This window comes from Perna viridis, chromosome 9, assembly GCF_037379345.1.
Source record: "Perna viridis isolate PV_CMFRI_1.1 ecotype Kerala chromosome 9, ASM3737934v1, whole genome shotgun sequence".
Taxonomy (NCBI): Eukaryota; Metazoa; Mollusca; class Bivalvia; order Mytilida; family Mytilidae; genus Perna; species Perna viridis.
The window spans coordinates 9,991,990-10,009,046 of NC_142453.1; the positions used below are offsets into that span (position 1 = coordinate 9,991,990).

The 17,057-nt window shown below is 31.4% G+C and overlaps 1 protein-coding gene across 1 annotated transcript; it reads left to right on the top strand.

The window, feature by feature from the left end:
• Positions 1–23: 23 nt before the first annotated feature.
• LOC148606622 (trichoplein keratin filament-binding protein-like) lies at positions 24–15,802 on the top strand. Its single transcript, XM_088543737.1, has 15 exons — positions 24–113; positions 1,037–1,230; positions 1,954–2,062; positions 2,828–2,929; positions 3,508–3,564; positions 4,764–4,832; positions 6,020–6,193; positions 6,558–6,670; positions 8,318–8,384; positions 9,093–9,203; positions 10,120–10,181; positions 10,796–10,877; positions 11,682–11,867; positions 13,716–13,859; positions 14,387–15,802. The coding sequence occupies exons 2-15, from the start codon at positions 1,040–1,042 to the stop codon at positions 14,414–14,416; spliced, it is 1,497 nt and encodes a 498-aa protein (XP_088399863.1). The 5' UTR covers positions 24–113; positions 1,037–1,039; the 3' UTR covers positions 14,417–15,802.
• The last annotated feature ends 1,255 nt before the right edge of the window (positions 15,803–17,057 follow it).

Consider the following 17,057-nt stretch of genomic DNA (forward strand, 5'->3'; position numbering starts at 1 on the left):
TCGTTCCCTAAACTGCTTCGATGTATACTTTCAAGCATGCGCACTGTTGATTTAGTTTGCTATTTCCTGTTGACATTCGATACATTGTTTTTGAAATTTTTGAAGAATTCACGGTAATGTCAATTCCTATCTTATTTAAAAATTACTAGTTAGCGCAAAAATAGTGAAACGTTTACAATATTATATTTTACGAGCATGACACTGCAAGTATCTGATATATTTAATCCTTTAGCAAGCGATTAAAGTTGAAAACATGAACACACTTGTTTTACACAAAATTTAACATGATAACATTTAATTGCTTAAGTCAATGTTTAATAAACTGAAAAAAATAGCAACATTTGAATACAGGCAAAGGCATATGTTTCTGCAATAACAAGTAAAGCAGACAACATGTTAAGCAAAACAATTGACATATACTACTTTGGACATAACATACCTCACGTTTGTGTAAAGGTTCTGTTCATCAATATTACAACATGTATAGAAACCTGAAGTACCAATATTTATAATCAAAATAATTTAGGTCATTTATATTAGATACATTAATGATTACTGCTGGACAAATATAGTAAAAATAGTTATCTCCCTTATATTTATATTTTTTACAAAGTTAAGCAGTATCAAGTTTATTAAGATGTAAATGATGTATCACTCACTCATACATTACACCAAAATTACATTAATAAATCATATACAGTGATACAATAGTATAATGTACACAGATACAAAATAAGAAAATACAGCTATATCACACAACAATGTGTATTAGATCCTTAATTTTTATTTTACCACTTTTTGACTTCTCTGCAAGTTAGTTCTCTTCAGGAGTCTACCACCAGAAAACTTACTTCATAAATTACTTAGGCAGGTTTAATACTATGTGTTGTTTGTCATAATTCTATGGAAAATTGTCCAATTAAAATGACTTTTATGAATCACTTGATAGTAGCACAAAAAAATTAACTGTAAACAAGTAATTCAAATCTGTGAAGAAAAACAATATGTCAATTTAATAGTTACTTTTTTCCCTCAGAAAATGGCATTACCATCTACACCTCGTTTTTGGACAACTAGGAAAAATATCTATGAGCAAGCAATAGTCAGACATAGAGATCATGATGATCATTTAAGAGAAAGATGGGGCACAGCAGTAAATTATTTTCAGAAATCTGACATTGAAGCAAGAAAACAGACTAGCTGGGGATCAGAGAAAAGTATGAGATCAAGGTATGGTACCTTTCTTTACTGATTAGCTTTCATTGTTGTTTGTTAGAATACATTTTGATGAATTAAGAAAATATAACAAGTGACAAAAATTTTTAAAAGAACTAAACTTTATTATATGGGATGAACAGTTGTTGTGCACAAAATTTTGATATAGGGCCAAGGAAAAATGTCTTTTTAAATGTTACCCTATCTACCATCTTTTTTTTCTGCCATCCCTAGCACATTTTATCAGTAATTTTTTTATGAAATGCTTCTAGACTATCATGTTTTAGTTGAGCACAGCCACTATTGACTTTTAGTCATTAAGTCCATCCTATCATAATTGTCTATATTAAATGATATTACAGTAGAAATTATTTCACCTGCCTATTTACCTGTCCTCCCTATTCTTTTATCCCATATTACCTTAAACAGACAGCCCATTGCAGGTCCGAATGTCAAAAGAATAGGCCTGCAGCAGCGGTAAGCTTGTTGTAAAAGGTGACTAAATAGTGCTCAGAAACCTAGCCAAGGGCTAGGCACTCTGCCCATTGAATATTGCTGCTCGGGCGTTAAACCCTAATAATCAATCAATCAATTAAATAGACATATTTTTTTTTCTTTTCTTGGCCTAAGTAAATGATTTGATTCACTCTCTTTAATTCTATCAGAGAATGTGTAGAATTTGTTGAAAGATGATATCAATATTTCCTAAAGTTGTAATTTGTTCATATTCTATTCCAGTTTAGACAAGTACAAAGCTATGAATGACAAAGAGGAAAAGTCACATAATTTAAAAAGAAGAAGACTGAAGCTAGGACAAATGTTAAAAGAAGAAAGAACTTCTTGGGAGGTAATGAAAATAACCACTGTTACTGTAAGTCCTATTAATGTTTTTGTTTCTGTCATTTGGCTTGGTTGCACCCATGCAAAATGGCTTATAGACTTGTTGTTAGCGAATGTAAATCACAGCCACTAGATATTTTGTATGCAACTTTAGTATTGGATCCCATATTTCAGGTCTGTCACACCTCTTCCTGTTTGCTGGCTTGGTGTATTTTACTGCAACCTGGCAATATCTGTCTTTGACCCATTTTAAATCACTATCTATGCTACCCTTAACATATTTTTTCTTTTTTTTTCTCAGTTTTTGATTTCTTTTTCACTGCTTTAAGTTAGTATTATTTTTTCTTTTAATTCTTTCAACCATTAGTAAAATGTCCACTTATGATTTTAAGAAGACAAAATGAACTTGTTATTCAAATCTGAGAATGAAAACATGTGAAGCTGTTCTATTTTTCATTTTGGAATATCTGATTTAAAATAGGAACTTTGTAATGCTTTTGTAGTTTTGAAATTTCTAGTTTCTTTAAGTTTAGAATGTGGATGTAGTTAATCGTCAATGTTTTTTAAAAGAATTATGCAAGTTTATTTTGGAGTTTGAAAGGTTTAATAAGGTCATAATTTTCTACTATACAAAAACAATTTCACAGTATTCTGCTGATACATTGTGATAACTGTCAACTTTTCCTTTTTTTTTACTTACAGTTATGTACAAATTTGAATTTTCTGTTAGGTACAGTTGCACTGCACCTACAGAATATTTTGTATATTTAAGGCTGAACTAAAGGGTTTGTCAAAAGGTAATTATATGAGACTAGAAGACATGAAGGAAAGAGCTGATGGACTGAGAAGTGCCAGAGAAGAAAAACGAAAACAGGTAATACCTTCCATTTGTGCAATGTTCTTTTTTTTCAGAGGTCTCACACCTTAAACTAAAGATCATAAACAACTTTGAAATATCACTTTCACAATTTTTTACACATTCTTTCTTTGATTTATTTGAAGTCTTGAATTCCTACTTGAAAAGCTTTAAAAGTTGACCAAATTAACTGAAATGAAATCTTAAATTATTAAATAATTGCAAAAGAGATCCATTGCCAAAATGAAGCCATCCATCTTAAAAAGAAATAGCTGACATTTTGGTCATATTTTCATCCTGACTTCATCATTGCATTGTTTAACTTGAAATATAATTTGGAAAGTGAACTTTGATTTGTTGAGTCAGGAAAAAGGAATGCCTACACAAATCTCTCACTTGTGACACTAGTCATACTGGTTTCATCAGTTGTATTTTTTATTAATAAATCTTTTTTTGGACAAAAGCAAATATAGCACTCAGTTGTCAATCTGTAAAAAAGAATTTCAAACATTATTTCAAACTGCAGAAATAGTTTTGTGACAAAGTGGAAAATGTAGAATGTTTAATAAATTGGGATATTAAAAATTTTTTTTTAGGTTGCTGAAGAAAAGCTATATGAACATTGGAGACTCAATAACCCTGATCTCAGGAAGGTAGGTTTAAACATTAGGGACAGAGTATCAACAATGTCCTTCATATATATATCCTCTGTCAAAACATGAATGGGTCAAAATCTCTCTGTTCTGAAGTGACCTATGCAGTCAGGATTGTTTGAACTTTTAATGCAGATGCACATCATGGGTTAAAGGAAATCTTGTGTATTCCCCTTGGTCAAGACATCAGCGATATAACATCATAAGGGTGCATTATCAAAAAAATTAAATGAAATTTGAGTCAAATAGCTCTGTCCCTTATAAAAAAAGCTTAAAATCATATTACTTTGAATTTCTCATTATGTCAGAATAATTTGTTTGAGTTGGTTGATACACTTTCTTGGTTGTTGTTGCATCTACATGCTACTGCTCAGCTTGTTGGACGGGGAAAAAGAAGGGTTCAAGTAATCAAACATTCTCACCCTGAAATGCATTGAATACTGTAAAAGTACTAATTTTCGTTTTGTTCTAATTTTTGCTATTTTCTTGATAGACAAAAAACCACGAAATGGATTTTAACACTATTTTAACTCTCAACATTTTTTGGAAACTGCGAAAATTGATACACGCAAAAATTAATATGTTTACTGTAGCTGCCATAGGGCATTTACTGTGAAAGTACTTTTATCTGTTGGGACAATTTATCGTAGATTCTGGAATTTTGAGGAGTTGACAACTCTATCATGTTGAGAGCCATATTTCATAGTTTACTAAATCCACGAAAATCAACATTAACGAACAATAAGTACAGTCTTTATTATTGCCTTCATTGACAGAAAAAGTAACTAGTTCCTGCACATTTATCACAGTTATTTAGGTGATGTGAACATTTGGGAACATTAATTTTTGTGTTTTATAATTTAAGAAGCACGCCGGTTAAGAATCTTGCAAAATGTGATTCATGGTTGGGAAGGCTACATATTTTTAGACCTGTATAGCAACTTAATAACAAAAATAAAAATGTGTAGCCTTTTTTTGGGATGTATCACGTATTACAAAATTTTCATGATTCTTACAAAGACTGCTACTTAATGCTACAACCTGAGACATACAAATGTTAATTAGCAACACCATAACTGCATATTGTTCATGCTGCTAGATAAATGTGGGCTTATTACCTTTTTATATGACTTGAATTCCATTGATCTTACTTGGAACAAACAATATGGGCTCTGGAACATATTTACTTTTCGTTCCAGATTGAATCAGAACAAATGAAAGACCATGTTATAGAGAAATGGAGTGGACAAGTAGAAGAAAAGGAGCAGGTAAGATTAGACCTAAATGTGAGAATTTTATTCATTCATAATTTTAAAATGTACAAGAAATGGTTATTCAAAACTATGAACCATTGAAGAATATATCAACAGCATCAACTCAATGAGACTTTGTCTAGACTATTCTATGGTCTCCTTTTATCAACAATTATTCTATGGTCTCCTTTCGTCAAACATTATTCTATGGTCTCCTTTTATCAAACATTATTCTATGGTCTCCTTTCATCAAACATAATTCTATGGTCTCCTTTTATCAACAATTATTCTATGGTCTCCTTTCGTCAAACATTATTCTATGGTCTCCTTTCATCAAACATAATTCTATGGTCTCCTTTCATCAAACATAATTCTATGGTCTCCTTTCATCAAACATTATTCTATGTTCTCCTTTTATCAAACATTATTCCATGGTCTCCTTTTATCAAACACTATTCTATGGCCTCCTTTTATCGACATGAGCAAAAAAAACTCTTTAAAGAAAAGTTAACAATTTGGATAGAAACACATAATATTTAATCAGTATTATAAAGAGACAAATCATAGTTTTTAGTGGAGTCTGAGTTGCCCATTTACTTTTGTTGCTTTGTTTGTATTATTTTGGTTATTTTGTGTTCTTTGTTGTGTTTGTCTGTTTTCCATGTCTTGTCTTTGTCCCTGGATTACATTCTTTTGATTTTCGCTAGAATCTTGGTTCCCTTGATTACTCTGTAAATAGTTTTTACCATAATAAGATTTTAATGGTTTTATTTCGACTTTCTCTTTTGAAATGATTAATAGGATAATTAATTGGAAAGAGTGAATAACCATAATATTATCACGAGTGCTGAAGAACGTGTAGATTTAACGAGTGTGCGGAACTTGTTCCGTGAATGAGTTAAATCCCCAAGCGTTCTTGGCACAAGTGATCACATTTTAGTTATTCATGATAACCCATTGATTATCCTATTTATTTTATAGATTTTCTTCATAATTTATCTATATTTTCAATATGAATTTTAAATTCTGTGATTGGTGAATTGATTTCGAATTTGTGACGTTTTGGCGGGAGAAAGCATGAGAGTGAAACTGTTGAATTTATTTTACAGTGTGAATTATTGAAATTTATTACACTTGGAACATTCGATAAAACACTGCTATCTATATAATAATTTTACTGAATTTCTTTTGATAAATTGTAGAAACTTGAAGAAGAAAAAAGGCAAAAGGAAGAATTTGAAAGACAAATGGAAGAAGAAAGATTGCAAGCAATAGAGTTAGAAAGACAGAAAGAAGAAGAAAAATTAAGGGAAGAAAAACAGATAAAGAATATTCTTCATCAACAAATGATGGAGCTAAAAGAAAGAGAGCATGAGGTAACAACTGGAATTATTTGCATATATGTGAAACAAGTAACAGTTTTTGAATGAAAAATGGTAATACATTGTACCTGTTTGAAGTACCTGGTATGACAGGATTTATGAAATGAACTTAATTATTAGTTCTTCAACATATGCCAAAGAAATAATTGTGAAATTTTCCTGTTAATAGTGACCTTTAGACCTAAATTTAAAATTAATTTTTTCTTGGACTTTTGTAAAAACTAACATTACATTTTGGTCTAAATAGCAAAATTGCAATAATGAATGCAATAATTTTAAATGATCAATTCCTAAAAACGACATCTAAGGCATTCTTCTGTACCTGTATGTTTTATTATTGAATTGTGTGCTTTTGTAGGCAAGAACATTAAAGGTTGAACAGGACAGATTACTGAAGGAACAGTGGGAGTTGGAGAATTTAGAGGCAGAGAGGAAACAAAGGGAGGATGATAGAAAACAAAGAGAAGTTGGGTAAGATTTCAGATAGAAAGCAAAGAGAAGTTGGGTAAGATCTCAGATAGAAAGCAGAGAGAAGTTGGGTAAGATCTCGGATAGAAAACAGAGAGAAGTTGGGTAAGATCTCAGATAGAAAACAAAGACAAGTTGGGTAAGATCTCAGATAGAAAACAGAGAAGTTTGGTTAAATCTCAGATATATAGTGCTGTATATTCTAATGAGTGGATTACCAGGTTTTTTTTCCATTTTCTATTGTTAAATGCCAGTATTTTAAGCAGGTGTTCAAGCTCATGCTAAAGATACTGTTATTTAACTATATTTGTATTGAGATTTTGAAAACACTGATAATCAGTGAGTTAAAATGTTGGAGCTCTTTCTCTTTAAACAACAGAATTATACCTCAACTCCCTTTGGAGTGGGTTATAATCTTTTACCTGTTTCGTCTGTAACCATTTTTTCTGTAACACTTTTGTAAGTAACTACTCACCACAGCCGTCTGAAATTTTAACACATTTTTCCTGCAAGTATGCCATATGGTTTGATCCATTTTTTGAAAGATTTGACAACTTCCTGTTTACTGAGGACTTTTTTTGTTTTCCTTATATCAAGATTTAAAGTGTGGGTATCACTAGTGAGCCATTACTCACAAATTTGTTGTTCAAATTCTCCCAACCTTTGGGCTTAAAACCATGAAGAAAAACAAGTTGACGCTCAAACCAGTCTCAGGTTTTTTCAGAGAATGAAATACTCACATGGGAGATAATAAGTATTCATAGAAGAGGTTGAAAAATGGTAGAATTTGCTTGAAATTGGAGAAATGCTTTGTTGGTACTTAAGTGTCAGTATTTGGAAGAATCAGGCAGTTGGTGAAACATGGAATGAAAAACACCACCATTTTGATAGTGTAATTTGACTATTTTCACCATCAGAATCAAGGAAAACAAACAAGATTTTCCATATCATACTGGACCATTGAATTACAATTTCATTGACATGCACTAAAATTGAACATTTCAAAGGCAGATAATGCTGTCAAAAACCTCATTTTTCTAAGATTCTATTGAAAAATTTCTGAGCATATTCAGTGATACAGAGATCAAATAATGGCCTTTTCAAATAGAGAAAGCATCCTTGAGTGATATTTTATTGTCAAATCTGTGGGGTTTTGACATGCAGGTTTCTGATTTTTCCCATTTTGCCTGATTCTTACAAACACTTACACTTACAAAGTCAAATCAAAGACCACTACTTTGGTGGTTTACTTCATTTTCACATGCCAAATGACAAAGACAACATTGAGAAGTCAGAACAGTAGTCTTCTGGAAAAGTGCCAAACCAAAGGCAATGACAGGCAAATTTTGAGTTAGTCAGTGAAACATTTTTAAATGTCTGAATATTCGTTCTGTAAAAATTCCGAAATTTAGTGTCTGTTATTTTTTTTTTTTTGGGGGGGGGGGGGTTTGCAAATATTTGTACTTGCAAGATTAAATGCCCATTAAAATATGTTCGAACTTTCCTGAAGACTAGAACATACTATATTTGTACAAATTATGAAAATAGCCCTTGACCTTATGGCAACGGACAAACATATTTTTACCCTTAATGAAGAAGTCATAAGCTATTTTGATTTATGTTGTACTATTATTGTTTGTCTTTTTGTAGCAAAATGCTTTTAAGACAGCACAAAACACAGATGATGGCTAAATCCAGGAGAATTCAAGAAGAACTGGTAAGTTTACATACTCTGTTACATTCCAACATCTGCCACATCTTGAAATTTCACAAGCTAATCCCATGACTTTTATGTCAGGTAAAACACCTGGAAACTGGTTTTATTTCAGATATGTTTGCTTCATTATGATGAGTTGTATCATGGTTGGTTACAGTAAGCTATAACTTTCTCTGTGTATTTAAATTTTATGTCAATATAATCATTATGTAACTGTTGTATAATGTGATCATGCCTCTCATGGGACGGTCATTGGTTAAATTAACATCTATCTGTTGGAACTTTTTGTTTGGTTGTACAATGTTGAAGAATATCAATATAATGTGAAAGTACTTTAATTCGTGGATACCAATTTTCGTGGATAAGTGGAGAAACATAAGTTTGTGGATTTTTAAATTTGTGGCTTTGATGTTTTTAGTATACACATCAATGGTATTCTCCATTTCGATGGGAACCAAATTTCGTGATTTTGCCTACCCATGAAAACCATGAAAGTTGGTACCCCACGAACAATAGTACTTTCACTGTAATAGACTTGATTTATAAGTAACTACATTTATGATATGTCACTGATATTCTCCCTAGCCTTGAAAGAATTTTAAGTGATGATATTGTGAAATAATTAGTTGTTTTCCAGTTAATCAAGTGTGTTTTTTTTTCTTTTTTATGTCCTGTCTGTTCTTATATATTATTATTTATACAAAACAGGAGCAAGATAGAAAGATATTAGAAGCTTTGGCAGAACAGGAGATGGAAGAAGACAGACTACAGACCGAGAGAAAAGAAACAGCAAGAGCTGATGCTGCATGGATGAAACAGGTACTGTATACATGGAAATTTTTATGTGCTTGTAATTTGCTAAATTCAAGAATTTACGGTGAATATATTGTCTTGATGAAAAATTCATTGTTTAATTAAGTATATAATTGCAGACGACCAATGGCAAAATTACCAGCTTGCACAATTTTGATCCAGCAGATGGCAATAATATCTCCCCATGAAAATTTCTATGTTTACAATATGTTATATGTATAAAAATCAATAATTTTTGTGTGTTCTATATGATTCTTATTTTGTTATATGTAAGTCATGCTGCCATAACTTTATCTTAATCTTTAGAAGATCATGTCTGTTTGTTAGAACTTTGTAATTTGTTTATAGAACTTCATTAGGTTATGAAACATCACAATGCCTAGTTCAGCAAAAAAAAAAATTGAAACAATGTTATATATATGGTTTTTCTTTCCCAAGTGACTTTTAAAACTATTTATTTCACTTTTTACGAAATTAAGTTTGAGATACTTGATATGGTGAGTTTTTCTTCCTAATTCCAGAGCTGCCAACCCTTACTTTTTTAGCGAAAGTTTCTGACTTTTGCCATTGAAATATGCTGTATGAATTAGCTAGAAAATCTTACGATTTCTGATTTTTTAGCGAAACAAAATAAAAATCTGGATTTTTTTCTTCATCATGACCCTTGTCGATTTTATAATTTGTAAAATTGGCTTCTGTCTTTTTGGCATTTGCCCGTATGTAATTTTACAATACAAAATGAACCTCGTGGTTTTTGATCAAGCTCATGTAGAGGCTTTATAAAACAAAAATGTCTGCTCCTCACTAATCCCCAGCCTTACTTTATAAAACAAAAATGTCTGCTCCTCACTAATCTCCAGCCTTACTTTATGACTTTGGGTTGGCAGCTCTGTAATTCATTGTTTCACTTTACTGTGTTTAGGTTATAGAAGATCAGATCAAGTTAGAAAAAGCCAGAGAGGCAGAATTAGATATGTTATACCAGTATGTATATTTCTAGTTAATAAATGTATATTTAGGTTGTAATCTCTACTTGATCATGTGTTGATGAGTAATGGTCATATAGTCATTGGTCCATAGATATGTCTGTCCAGCTCTCTCTTGCGCATTAAGTTTATAGATAATAAGTAAAGAACCCTTTAATCAAATACTTTTAAACTTAGATACCCTATGGGGAAGTGGAGGGGGAGGGTGGGGAAGGTACTTTGGTGGGTGTAAAATGTGGGAATTTTGAGGCAAATAGATAAACAAAAATTTTGGCATTCCTAATTTTAGCAGATGTTAGGTGGTGCACAGAGTACTGAAGCTCAGACATAGTACTTTGCTGTATTTATTTTGGTGTTTTTAGACAGACTGCTGAAATATGCCAAAATTAGCACTTCACGAAAAGGACCAAATATAAACAGTAAACACATTTTAATTTTGATTGAAGTGCTTATTACATTCACCATCTGGATTACTGTTGATTCATTATTTTACCCCCCACCAAAAAAAAAAAAAAAATTAATTATACTCTGTTAGTCTGTCCAACTTCTTGTTAATGCACCTCACAGTATTTGACTCTTTGGTATTCTATAATGCTTAAATTTTGCTTGTAGAGAAGAAGCAGCAAGAATGTGGCATAAGAGAGAAGCTGAATGGGAAAGAGAAAGGGCAGCTAGAGCAAGATTGATGCATGAAGTAGGTCCACTTTAAGAATTTCTAGGAAAAGGTTTTAATGGGATTTCTTCATGTTCTTTTGTTAGTTCATAATCTAAAATTCCATGAAAATTCATGTAAAAATAAGGAAAGAAATATTACATTCTTAAATACATGAAACAAATATATGTCGTATTATTATTTTTTTCAAGAAGTGAAATGTAAGAAAGGGATGTTGATATTGAGACTGTGTTTTAATAGTTACATATTTTGTAAATTCAGGCTTATAAACAATACAAGATGAAATGTTAGATACTAATAATTTAATTTGATTTGAAACAAGCTTTCTGATTGGTTGTTTCTCCATTTGCAAACCAGGTTATTTTATTTGGTACTATGACGTCTTTAATGTCGATTGGTCTGCACTCCGCAATTCAAATACAATGTAATCCCAAACTAGATAATGTTTTGATTATGAATCAGTTATTAATATTTAGACTGACATTTATTTAAAATTAAATTATAAGGAATGTTTCTAATTTTTATTATATTAGGATGCAAAGCTTTTTTTTGGTAACTTGGTGAATAATTTCAGTAGACAAAATTTGCATAACATCTTAGCTTATGGCATTTCCACCTCTACAGTAATTTATAAATTTTATGATATTTTTCTTGTATGTTTGTACATGTACATATATTTGTAGTCCTAAGTGTAAAAATAAGTTATGATGTCACAATGCTGTTTCTCTTTTGACATCATGATTACGAAACAACTTTACACTTGCAACATTTTGTGAAATTGATACCAGGTTCTGAATTCTGACTCTTGTTAACTATCAAAAATAGGTCATGGATGATAGGCAGAGACAGATTGAGGACAGAATGGAACAAAACAGAATAGAACAAGCCGAGTCATTAAAACAACGGGAACAGTTGATACGAGAGATGGAAATAGCTCAACAGATGACACACAGAGAACAACAGGAAGCTGAAGCTCAGAAAGAGGCTCTAAAGTTGAACCTTAAAGAACAGGTGTGTTTTTTATGATAATTTATTATACCCTTTCATAAAAAGGGGCAAGGTATTATGTGACACCTTTCAAAAAGTTGGATATTGGTCCATCCCCTGATGGTTACCAGATGATGACTTGAGAAGATATTGAAAAAAAGTTCGTTTGAATTTCAGTTTGATTGGAGCATTAAAACAGAAAATATGGCCATTTTAAGTTGTCTCCTTCCCCCAATTTTTGCAAAGTGGTGGGTATCATTATTTTATGTCCCATTAGATGCCCTATTTTTTTTCTTAAATTTTTGATAACATATTGTTTATATTCTTTTTTCTTGGATAAAAGTCTGTAATAGTTGAGAAGCAAAAGAAGTATAAAAAATTAGCTCTGAATTAAAAAAAAATGTGGTGATTTGTTATGATATTTTTGTATGTAATGGCAATGATTGGAGTTTTTACCATAGCTGAAACAGAAATTATTTTAAACTTGGAATTAAGGAGGTAGACACCGCGTAATGGGCGTAACTCTTGAAATCAGTGATATGTTTGTATTATATTTTATTTTTACCTAAGCCTATCAAGCTTTCATTTGAAAGGGAATGAAATTAGTCCAAGTTACTTTGATGCTTACACTAGAATGTTGTAAAATGTTGAATACAAACTTCCCTATGATTTGTAAGAGTTGTGTCCCTTACCGTAGGTCTACCTCCTTAAATGACCTGGTTCTGATATTTATGACTGTAATTTAAGAAATTATTGCATGCATTTACTATTGTGATACAATCTCTTTAGTCAATAATGCTGTTTTAATTTTTGCGATAGTGAGAAATTTCTAAAGATTGTTTTTAAATTTTGACCAGGTTGTGCCAAATAACCAAATTTGGGGCAGTTTACGCTTCACGAACCACATAGTGGTTTATGAAAAAGCGTAAACTACCCCAAGGTGGTTATGCGAGCATAACTTGGTTCAAATTTAAATACAATCCTTATAATTCAATTACCAATTGATTAAAGACAAAATCATGATTTTTCTCTTCATCAAAGCCTTATTTAGTTTGAAATTATTTGAGTTCGGACTGCGGGCGGATTGACATAAATGACGTCCCAGTACCAAGTTAGTTTATGGAAAATAACCAATCTTGCCTTGATGAATAAACCATCAAATTCAATTATTATACAATATATGTACACAATGTATATCCTGCTGGACCGCGTAGAAGGTTTACACTTCTATAGAAGGTCTATCACATTTTTTACTTTCATTTTATGATCAAAGAATCATTCAACTTTCTCTTTTCAATCTTGTCACAATGTTTTGGACCATAAAAAGACAGGTCATGTATGATTATGGTGTATATTACATAAACTGTATAGAAATTAAGACCCTTTTCTCTTAAAAAAGAAATTTGAATTTGGGGATATCTATGATAACTATGATCAGTTTTCTCTTGTCCTCGAAGAAAATTATGTGTATTTATACTCTTGCTTAAAGAGTGGGAAATAAATATTTGTTCATCTGTCCTTTTGTAATTCCATCCCAATTTAATTGCAATTATCTCGACTCCCAATGGATGGATTGATTTTAAATTTGGTGTGTGGCTTTGTATACATGTAGATGGGGGATATGTTTTTTAAAAACAATATTGTCTGTTATCAACTTCCTGTTTAGTGGGACATTGGTATTTTTCACTGCATGTTAGTAAATGGAAATGAAGAGAAAATATTTGTTGAAAGAAGTTAGGGTGGTATGTGGATTTATTTATACAGGTGGGGAATAAATTAATCAGTTTTGGTTGCTGTCCTATATGGACTGCTTTTCAAGTGGTGATATACCTAGAATGATGTTGTATTTAATTTATGTTTTATTCAAATCAGTTAACAGCAAGACGAGAACAAGAAGAAAGAGCACGGAGACGGGAAGATGAAGACTATAGAGAAGAAATAAAGGCTGATGATGAATATGAAGAATTCTTACAACAGGAAACTGAAAGAATGAGACTGAAAGGATTCACTCCCAGAGTAGGTCACACTATTTAGTGTTATACAGTAAAATATGTCTAAACCAAACCCTGGAAAGTCAGATAACCTGTCTAAACTAAACTCTGGAGAATTAGACAACCTGTCTAAACCAAAGCCTGGAAAATCAGAAAACCTGTCTAAACTAAACCTTGGAATATAAATAAAACTGTCTAAACCAAACATTTTTAAAGCTCCTTTATATACATTTAATTGTATTTTGAACCTTGGTTACTGTGAAAGATCTTATATTTGTGGATACCAATTTTCGTGGATTGGGGAAGGAACGCAAATTCATGGATTCTTGAATTTGTTGTTTTGGGCAATACACATAAAAAAGAATCTCCTTTTCATTAGGAATTTCATGGTTTGGTCTACTCATGAAAACAAGGGAATTGGTACCCCATGAACAATATTACTTTCACAGTATTTCAATAAGATAATGGAAACAAAATTGAAGAAAAACATAAATGAAAAAGGAACCTACGTGTAATTGACACATATAAAATTTATTCAAATTTTTTTTCCAGCATCATGGGAGAAGACAGGCATGGTCATGAAGAATAACAGACACTGGAGATTCCTCTCATGAGAATTCAAGATCTGAATTTAACCTTTAATGTGAATTTAGTGACTTTGATCGGATATCATTATTTAAAATTGTATTAAAGATGTAAAATGGTATCCATGAAAGACCCAGATAGTGGGTGGCACTTGCCATATTTCATTTCCAAAAATATTTCATGAGTAGAAATTGCATAGTTATGATTTCTAGGAAATGAATTTTTGTTTTGTAATATGCTGAAATGGTATTAAAGAATGAAATAAATTACACAGAAAGCACTTGAAATTTTGAAGTAAAAAGAAATGACTCTGATCTGTTCATAATTTAGTTAATTTGGAAGGAAATTTAGACCATATGTTCTTAGTCATGAATTAACATTTCAGTGGAACAAAAAATGTTGGGATAAAATTTACTCTTTGCCGCACTTATCATAGGATATGCCTGGTTTCTATGTAGACAGTCTTTGAACAGGCCATTCCACTAAAGAACAGATATACTACATCGGTGTAAATGTTTATTGGCTTTTTATGTGTTCTTTTATGTAATTTTGGTCATAAATTAGAAGTTACAAGTATCAGCAATGTATAATTACTGTGAAAATAATTTTATTCTTGGAAACAAATTCTTGGTTTAGGGAAAAAATTTAGTTGATAGATTTGTGAGTTGCTGGATTTATCAGCTTTGTCATACAAATGCATGGGAAAACCAAATCTTTTTGTTGGCCAAATCCATGAAAATTAGTACCCCATTACCAGTAATACTTCCGAGTATATCACCATCAAAAGATAAACTGTCAAACTTGCTCTAAAGATCACCTTGATTTTGCTCAATAATCATTTTTTGCACTGCCTTATAATTTGAATTTCATTGGGTAATTGGGACAGAACTTATTATTCATGTTTTTGTTTTTAATAAAACAGAAATAAGGCTTTTTTCTGTATTAAAACTGAAATTTATTGAGAATGTTTTTTTTTTTTTTTTCTAAATGAGCCCTTAAGGAAAATCATTTTTAAATGTTTATGGTTATACCTAAAAAAAAACCATATTTTAGAAGATGTCTATAAATAATTATTTTATTCGGCCAAAGTTATTTTTTTGGGTTAAACTAGTTTTCAACAAAAAAAGAATATTGATGGTACATTCATTGCAATTGTCATTTTTTCAGCATCTACCATTATTATGTACTTGCAAAAATTAAAAATATTATTTTTAAGTCATTAACACTTTAACCTTCTTTTGCAGAGTACAAAAGAAATGTGATATTCATTTTTTATGTTGATTTATATTTGTTTTATGGAGTATAGCTCTCTATGTTTTAGAATTGCATCACAGGAATTGTCTTATTGTGATGATTTTTACAAGTAAATTGATACAAAATTAACAGATGTTGTTTACTGTCTGTTTGTATTTCTATGCATCAGGGAGCGTTTGATTTTGTGTGTGTGTGTGTGGGGTGGGGGGGGGGAATCTGAAAAACTTTTTTTCTGTTTTATTATTGACATGGTTCAAAATAGTACCTTTCAGATGTCTGAAAATAGGGTTTAACATCTTTTTTTTTGGTTGTTACTTCTGTTGGCAAGCACAGTTATATCAAGATTGGAATATATGGTACTGTGAAGTATTATTGCTCATGGAGTTCTGATTTTCGTGGTTTTTGTTGGTAGGCCAAAACACATATTCGGTTCCCAACGAAAAGGAGATTTCCATGGATGTGTATACTAAACACCTCAAAACCATGAATTCAAGAATCCACAAACACTGTGTTTGTTCCCTAATCCACGAAAAATTGGTATCCACGAATTAAAGTACTTTCGCAGTAGTACTAGAATCATATTTGTTTGTCCGATAGTTGGGTGGTTTGTTTGGTTGTTTTATTCTTCTGATTTTTGCATAACTACACCATTCAACGAGTAAGCTCTCAGTCACTTTGAGGGAGAAACCACTTCTGCCTTTTCAGAGCAGTTCAGAGATGATAGCACAGTTATGTGTGTGGGTAAGTATCAGAATATTTTGTTATGGCTGAATGGTTAGGATTATGACTTCAGAATTTTAAACAACCTTTTAAAGCAGAGCACTTTAATCAAGGTGCTACAAGTACAAAAAAAGACATTTCAAGAAAAAACTCCAATTAATGGAAAACAGGGTTGTCAATCTTGAATCTGTTTAAGGAATGGACACTAAAACACAATTTTTTATGTTGAGAGTAGAACTTAATACCTCACCAATTCATATGGTGGGGGTTTGAAAACTTCCCCGTCTCGATTAGGTTTTCGTAATGAACTAATATTAGAGATATGTCTCACCTGTAGCTGCTATTTAATAATGACTGCAGGGAATATGCATGAAACAGACATGGATGTGTAGTGTAGTGATGTTATAGCAACTTTAAACTAAAAACCATTGGCATGGCAAGAGTAGTTCATGTTAAACTGACCTTATCATAAAACTTTATAAATGTAAAAAAAGAAAGTTAATTCAATTGACTGTGGCTGTGGAGCATAATGCATGAAACAGAAATGGAATTGTGATGCAGTGATGCTAATGCAACTGTATACCAAATATGATCAACCTAGCACAGTTGTCTAACTGACAATCAAAAAATTAACATCAAGTCTTAACAAGAAATTACCATTTAA